Here is an 8,195-nt window from a genome sequence, read left to right as displayed (position 1 = left end):
CAGTTAGTGAATATGTATGCCTGGTTTTGAGTTTTTGGATCACATATCTTCCACCATTAGCCAGCTAACACATAACATGACCTATAGTTCTGTTGATAGGTCCTACGTTAAAAACAACTATACATCAACCACACATTTAGTGCATTTATGTCCAATAGTAAACGTGGGCTCATCCATCAATTTTATGATCACAATCCCCCTAAATCTAGCCTGGTCCCAGATCTGTTTGTGCTCCTGTGGCCTTTGTCATCTGTATGTGCAAGTCCTATGGTCCTATGGCTATACGGCACAAACAGATCTGAGACCAGGCTACCCTAACATTACTCTCCATAGCAGAAGTGGAGCAGGCAGGGACAACCTCTAGCCAAGGACAAGTCCCAAATAAGTCAGGAAGTGACAAATTAACTCTACTCCGTAGAGAGGCCTGCCCGACCCACAGGCATCCCAAAATATGGCAATATGCCATAGCCAAAGAGAGACACACACACACACACACACACACTATGAACTCTTCACAGGAGGGACTGAGGATATGTTACACACACACACACACAACCCATGTGCACGCACGCACACACACACACACACACACACACACACACACACACACACACACACACACACACACACACACACACACAAGAAACACATACATTACACACACTCTTTCCTCTCTGCAGTATGTATGACAACTCAACAGTTTGACCAATGCAGCAAGCCATCGCTTCCAATCAGAATGAGGGGAAATCCGAAGGCCTCCTTGAAAGATTGGACTGGGTGCCTTAAGGGAATGTTTGGGCCAGTTTCATTGTCTGTCCTGGAGGCTTGTAAGAGGTCCACGGCCACGATGGCAACAACTTAAACATGTGACTTTACAGGCATGCAATGTTTTAGTGGATCTACGTATAACTGGACAAGCATGCAGTGTGGGTGTGTGGGTGTGGGTGTGGGTGTGGGTGTGTGTTTTGGGGTGTGGGTTTTGGAGGGTGTGTGTTTGTGTGTTGAGGTGTGTGTGTGTGTGTGTTGAGGTGTGTGTGGGTGTGTATTATAAGGTGTATGACTGTCTCTGATGCTTTGTTACATGTATCGTTATTGTGAGAAGTCCTCACACGAGTATGACACAACATCGTACATCTATAGACAAGCATGACCAGTCTGTATGTGTGGATCATTTCTCAAAAGGCCTGAAAGGTCTGAGGTCTGAGGTCAAAAGGTCTGCGGCCCGGGTTTTAGGGAGGGGTCCTGTAGGTGTAGGAATGCATTTTAAGCCTCCTACCTTTTTATGGCTTCTTCCTGTTTTCTCTTCTTGTCCTTTTTCTCCTGTAGATAAATCCTATTCCTCTCATTCCTGCCGTGGTCCAGGTTCTGAGAAACCAGCCCGCTGTAGACTCCTAGTCCATTATCTTCAACATCCAGGTTCTGAGAGACCAGCCCGCTGTAGGCTCTTAGTCCACTATCTTCAACATCCAGGTTCTGAGAAACCAGCCCGCTGTAGGCTCCTAGTCCACTATCTTCAACATCCAGGTTCTGAGAGACCAGCCCGCTGTAGGCTCTTAGTCCACTATCTTCAACATCCAGGTTCTGAGAGACCAGCCTGCTGTAGGCTCTTAGTCCACTATTTTCAACATCCAGGTTCTGAGAGACCAGCCCGCTGTAGGCTCTTAGTCCACTATCTTCAACATCCAGGTTCTGAGAGACCAGCCCGCTGTAGGCTCTTAGTCCACTATCTTCAACATCCAGGTTCTGAGAGACCAGCCCGCTGTAGGCTCTTAGTCCACTATCTTCAACATCCAGGTTCTGAGAGACCAGCCCGCTGTAGGCTCTTAGTCCACTATCTTCAACATCCAGGTTCTGAGAGACCAGCCCGCTGTAGGCTCTTAGTCCACTATCTTCAACATCCAGGTTCTGAGAGACCAGCCCGCTGTAGGCTCTTAGTCCACTATCTTCAACATCCAGGTTCTGAGAGACCAGCCCGCTGTAGGCTCTTAGTCCACTATCTTCAACATCCAGGTTCTGAGAAACCAGCCCGCTGTAGGCTCCTAGTCCACTATCTTCAACATCCAGGTTCTGAGAGACCAGCCCGCTGTAGGCTCTTAGTCCACTATCTTCAACATCCAGGTTCTGAGAGACCAGCCCGCTGTAGGCTCTTAGTCCACTATCTTCAACATACTGGATAAATCTCAGAGTTTCCTCCTCTTTGGAGCTCATCATTCTTCACTAGCGATCCGGAAGCCTTCTGGAACACATAATAAAGAAGTGTTAATGACATGGTGGCTGGTGGCTGGTGTCTGGTGTCTGGTGGCTGGTGTCTGGTGTCTGGTAGCTGGTGTCTGGCAGCTGGTGTCTGGTGTCTGGTGGCCTATTAGGTTTGTTGCTGGTAAAGGGTTGTTAGTATCGGTGGCAATAGTCGGTCAAAGTTTCATAATTATCCCCGGAGCATGGGAAATGTACAATGCAAACGCATAAACACACATACAACTCTGGAGGGGGCCACCATCTAGTCGGTTTTCTCCTTGCTGTTTTCTCACGCTCTGATAAATGACTTCCATTGATCAAGAATTTACTGATGAAAGAAGCAAACCGAATGACACAGTAGCTTTAGGGCAACAACAGTACTGAGAAATCCTTTAACGTCGTGAACACAGAATATCAGGCATTGTGGTACTGATTGCGTTAATGTGCATTCCTGGACGTACACGTAGAACTGCTGCGATTCCTGATCAAATAATCTGGCTTGTGCTTTTATTTGATTCTCTAAAAGGTTATTCTTTATAGGATTCCACCCCAAACAGTTGTGCGTCACAGATGAGCTGCGTGAATGAGAACGCTCCATTGAAACAAAGACTCTTCTCTGACGTCAGTTCAACTGTCGTCCCTTTTGATTTCTTTAATGCTCTCAAGGGAGGAGAATGGACGGTGAATATAGCACTGTTTAAACCCACATCCAAACACACCACTGATATAGCACTGTTTAAACCCACATCCAAACACACCACTGATATAGCACTGTTTAAACCCACATCCAAACACACCACTGATATAACACTGTTTGCAGCCACATCCAAACACACCACTGATATAACACTGTTTAAACCCACATCCAAACACACCACTGATATAACACTGTTTGCAGCCACATCCAAACACACCACTGATATAGCACTGTTTAAACCCACATCCAAACACACCACTGATATAACACTGTTTGCAGCCACATCCAAACACACCACTGAGCATCTAATGATGTGTTGTGTGATTCAAGTGTGTGTGTGTGTGTGTGTGTGTGTGTGTGTGTGTGTGTGTGTGTGTGTGTGCAGATGCAGAGTGTACACTACGCTGTTTGAGAGAGTGAATGTGTGTGTGTGTGTGTGTGCAACAGCACAGTGTAACCTGCCGGAGTGTGACGAAAGGGAAGACAGCGCATGCTCTTATATAGGTCAATGTTTTCAGATCAGTCTAAAACTCATGCTTGTTTACGGGGACTGTGTGTGTGTGTGTGTGTGTGTGTGTGTGAGTCAGAGAGGTAGGAGGGCAGCCAGATGGAGATTACATGGCCAACTCAGAGAGACCAGCATCCTCTGCATCACTATACCTCCACTGTCTGTCGGTTCTGTGTTACCATGAATAACCTCGATGTTGGGGTTAGTGGGTTTAACTGCATGTGGAGCCAGAGACTACTCGTTTTGAAGGGCACAGTTTTGGGGCAACGCAGGATTCAAACACTGCTGGAGCTGAATTAAGCCTGCCTCTTTAATCCCTGTAAGCCTGCAGCGCTGAAATCAGCTTGTTTATCACATTGTTTTTCAGTGAAACCTTTCAGCCCTGTTTCTCCTCCTCTGGTCTTACACGTATTTTCTTTCTTTCACCTATTTCTTGTTCTCCTCTCTTTCCTCTCTTCAAATCAGCTAAATCTGTCGGAGAAGATCTCTCTCCCTTTCTCAATCTATTCTCATAAAACATTGTTTTGCAGCTTCTAAACTAACCCACATCCCCTCTTTCCCTCACTATCCCTCACTTTTTATGTTCCTGTCCTCTCCATCCTCTCCTCTCATTGGCTGCAACTGTTGGTCCTCCGAGGTGCAATTTTCTCAAAACAGAAATGACAGTGGCCACACTATGTCCGTATCTAGGTAACGGTGTCACGGGAGAAGGGGATATTCTCGAGCGGTGTCAAAAATGTCACTGACGGCTCACTCATCATACAGAAGATCAGGTAACAAACATAAATCCTATGAACTCAATGGCACTGTTAGGGAAAGGTGTGTGTGTATACGTGTATGTGTGCATGCCCACGTGTGTATGTGTGTGTGTTTGCATGTATGCATCGTGGTACTTACAGTGCAGCTGTGTCCCTGCTGGCTTGAGGAGGGCCAAAGCAGCGTTCTCCATGTGGGTCCAGTGCGAGCCGCAGAACAACTCCGACAGATCCCGGAGCATGTGTGCAGAAAGCCAATTAAATCCACAGGGAAGCCCAGTAGCCATTGTACGCTCCAAACAGTTAGGCTTGCTCAAAGGAGTCCTCCAGGGCCAGGGCGGTGCCAGGGGGTAGCGAGGCCTGTGGATGCCCAGGCCAGTGCTCCCTCCCCTGGGTAGCCAGAGAGACCCAAGGCCCCTGTCCAAACAATGCTAGACTCCAACCCAGGGGCCAGCTTCACACTCATCTGCACACACATAGACAGACCCTACCAGCATCACACACATAGTCAGGCCCTACCAGCATCACCCACACATAGACAGACCCTACCAGCATCACACACTCCTTTTGACTTGCAGACACTTTTTGCAGACTGAACACAGACTCCGGCGGCTCCTGGTGGGTTTCTGTCTGAACCGATCCGATGAACTCTTGGCTGTCCGGGTGTGTGTGATCCACAGGTGAAGTTAGCATCCGTAGTTGAGAAGCAGAGCGGTGTGTCAGGGGGTGTTCAGTCGGAGCATCTCTCCACTGCCTCTCTCATCAACACAGAGCTCCACTCCACTAGCCTGAGCCTCAGCAGATGAGACCAGGCTTCAAGAGGCACGGATCACAAAGAACACGCCTACTCTACCTTCCTTCCTCTCAGCAAATCTCCTGCCTTCTCTCTCTCTCTCTCTCTCTCGCTCTCTCTCTCTCTCTCTCGCTCTCTCTCTCTCGCTCTCTCTCGCTCTCTCTCTCTCTCTCTCTGCCCCTCTCTCTCTCGCGCTCTCTCTCTCTCTGCCTCTCTCTCTCTCTGCCTCTCTCTCTCTCTCTCTCTGCCTCTCTCTGTCTCTCTCTGCCTCTCTGTCTCTCTCTCTCTGCCTCTCTCTCTCTGCCTCTCTCTGTCTCTCTCTGCCTCTCTGTCTCTCTCTCTCTCTGCCTCTCTCTCTCTGCCTCTCTCTCTCTCTGTGTCTCTCTGCCTCTCTCTCTCTCTCTGCCTCTCTGTCTCTCTCTCTCTGCCTCTCTCTCTCTGCCTCTCTCTGTCTCTCTCTGCCTCTCTGTCTCTCTCTCTCTGCCTCTCTCTCTCTGCCTCTCTCTCTCTGTGTCTCTCTGCCTCTCTCTCTCTCAGCCCTGTTGTCTATCTTGTCTTCTCTGCTTTATACGGCTGCACTGTACTCACTGTGTGACTGAATGTGTTTTTCTCTTTTCAGCACCACGGAGAGCTCTCTTATCAGCAGCCTGGGTTGGTGGGTTGGAGTAGAGGGCGAGGGGGGTCGGGAGTGGGCACATTATGGGGGGTTGGGAGGGGCATCGGTGCCTCCACTACTGCCAGGGTATGACCTCAATAAACACCGCCTCCCTCTATCCCTCCCGCTCTCCCCCTCCCGCTCTCTCTCAGCTTGTAAACAAGACTGGGATACACACAAAAACACAGCACAATGAATTCACTGAGTTACATTTGCATGTATTCACAGATCTATACCAAACAACAACTCTGTACACACAAATGCAACAAACACAACAAATGCACACAGACAACATTTCAGAAAGCCACAGAAGAAAAGAAACACATTTGCAAAACACACCGTCACCCCCATGCAACAATTTAAACACGCTCTGCACAAAAATGCAAAGCAGAAATCTATGTTAAGGCTGAAACATCCCTGGGGCAACACAGATGAATGTACGCAGAACAGTTAGTTAGAGTTAGTGTTGTTGTGTGTTTGTTAGGGGACAGTAATGCTGTGTTTACAGTGTGACTATCTATTCCTTAAGGGAATACTATCTGGGTACGAGACGCGGGTACAGGGGGTACAGGGGGCTTGTACGGCTGGATTAACACTGTCGACACAAAGGGATTAGGGGAGCAGTGATCTGTTGTTTTCGTCAACCCTACCCTCTGACCCCTCGCCCCCTCCCCTCACTTTCCCAATCTCTCCCTCCTTCCCTCCCTCGGTCTCACACTCGGCTGCAGGAACAAGTCGGGACTGTGTTGGGACCAAAAATGAGTTGACAGAACCAGGCGGTGGTGGAATTTAGGTTGGATTAGCAGTGAATTAAGGACAGCAGAGCAGGTAGGGAGCAGTAGAGAGCAGAGCAGGTAGGGAGCAGTAGAGAGCAGATCAGGTAGGGAGCAGTAGAGAGCAGAGCAGGTAGGGACAGCAGAGAGCAGATCAGGTAGGGAGCAGTAGAGAGCAGAAAAGGTAGGGAGCAGTAGAGAGCAGAGCAGGTAGGGAGCAGTAGAGAGCAGAGCAGGTAGGGAGCAGTAGAGAGCAGAGCAGGTAGGGAGCAGTAGAGAGCAGAGCAGGTAGGGAGCAGTAGAGAGCAGAGCAGGTAGGGAGCAGTAGAGAGCAGAGCAGGTAGGGAGCAGTAGAGAGCAGAGCAGGTAGGGACAGCAGAGAGCAGATCAGGTAGGGAGCAGTAGAGAGCAGAGCAGGTAGGGAGCAGTAGAGAGCAGAGCAGGTAGGGAGCAGTAGAGAGCAGAGCAGGTAGGGAGCAGTAGAGAGCAGAGCAGGTAGGGGAGCAGTAGAGAGCAGAGCAGGTAGGGAGCAGTAGAGAGCAGAGCAGGTAGGGAGCAGTAGAGAGCAGAGCAGGTAGGGGAGCAGTAGAGAGCAGAGCAGGTAGGGAGCAGTAGAGAGCAGAGCAGGTAGGGAGCAGTAGAGAGCAGAGCAGGTAGGGAGCAGTAGAGAGCAGAGCAGGTAGGGAGCAGTAGAGAGCAGAGCAGGTAGGGAGCAGTAGAGAGCAGAGCAGGTAGGGGAGCAGTAGAGAGCAGAGCAGGTAGGGAGCAGTAGAGAGCAGAGCAGGTAGGGAGCAGTAGAGAGCAGAGCAGGTAGGGAGCAGTAGAGAGCAGAGCAGGTAGGGAGCAGTAGAGAGCAGAGCAGGTAGGGAGCAGTAGAGAGCAGAGCAGGTAGGGAGCAGTAGAGAGCAGAGCAGGTAGGGACAGCAGAGAGCAGAGCAGGTAGGGAGCAGTAGAGAGCAGAGCAGGTAGGGAGCAGTAGAGAGCAGAGCAGGTAGGGAGCAGTAGAGAGCAGAGCAGGTAGGGAGCAGTAGAGAGCAGAGCAGGTAGGGAGCAGTAGAGAGCAGAGCAGGTAGGGAGCAGTAGAGAGCAGGTAGGGAGCAGTAGAGAGCAGAGCAGGTAGGGACAGCAGAGAGCAGAGCAGGTAGGGAGCAGTAGAGAGCAGAGCAGGTAGGGAGCAGTAGAGAGCAGAGCAGGTAGGGAGCAGTAGAGAGCAGAGCAGGTAGGGAGCAGTAGAGAGCAGAGCAGGTAGGGACAGCAGAGAGCAGAGCAGGTAGGGAGCAGTAGAGAGCAGAGCAGGTAGGGAGCAGTAGAGAGCAGAGCAGGTAGGGAGCAGTAGAGAGCAGAGCAGGTAGGGACAGCAGAGAGCAGAGCAGGTAGGGAGCAGTAGAGAGCAGAGCAGGTAGGGAGCAGTAGAGAGCAGAGCAGGTAGGGAGCAGTAGAGAGCAGAGCAGGTAGGGAGCAGTAGAGAGCAGAGCAGGTAGGGACAGCAGAGAGCAGAGCAGGTAGGGAGCAGTAGAGAGCAGAGCAGGTAGGGAGCAGTAGAGAGCAGAGCAGGTAGGGAGCAGTAGAGAGCAGAGCAGGTAGGGAGCAGTAGAGAGCAGAGCAGGTAGGGAGCAGTAGAGAGCAGAGCAGGTAGGGAGCAGTAGAGAGCAGAGCAGGTAGGGAGCAGTAGAGAGCAGAGCAGGTAGGGAGCAGTAGAGAGCAGAGCAGGTAGGGACAGCAGAGAGCAGAGCAGGTAGGGACAGCAGAGAGCAGAGCAGGTAGGGAGCAGTAGAGAGC

The 8,195-nt window shown here is 50.5% G+C and overlaps 1 protein-coding gene across 1 annotated transcript in view; it reads right to left on the bottom strand.

Moving 5' to 3' along the window:
* Nucleotides 1–5,127, bottom strand: part of LOC121580627 (serine/arginine repetitive matrix protein 2) — a 27,981-nt gene extending 22,854 nt beyond the window's left edge. The window contains exons 1-2 of the mRNA XM_041895603.2: nucleotides 4,338–5,127; nucleotides 1,277–2,236 (exon numbers count right to left, since the gene is read on the bottom strand). Coding sequence (XP_041751537.2) covers nucleotides 1,277–2,211 — 935 coding nt within the window. The 5' untranslated portion in view covers nucleotides 2,212–2,236; nucleotides 4,338–5,127. The remainder of the gene's footprint in view (nucleotides 1–1,276; nucleotides 2,237–4,337) is intronic.
* Between the last annotated feature and the right edge of the window lie 3,068 nt (nucleotides 5,128–8,195).

Source organism: Coregonus clupeaformis, chromosome 14 (assembly GCF_020615455.1).
Source record: "Coregonus clupeaformis isolate EN_2021a chromosome 14, ASM2061545v1, whole genome shotgun sequence".
In the NCBI taxonomy this organism is placed as follows: domain Eukaryota; kingdom Metazoa; phylum Chordata; class Actinopteri; order Salmoniformes; family Salmonidae; genus Coregonus; species Coregonus clupeaformis.
This window is presented reverse-complemented; position numbering and strand designations above follow the sequence as displayed.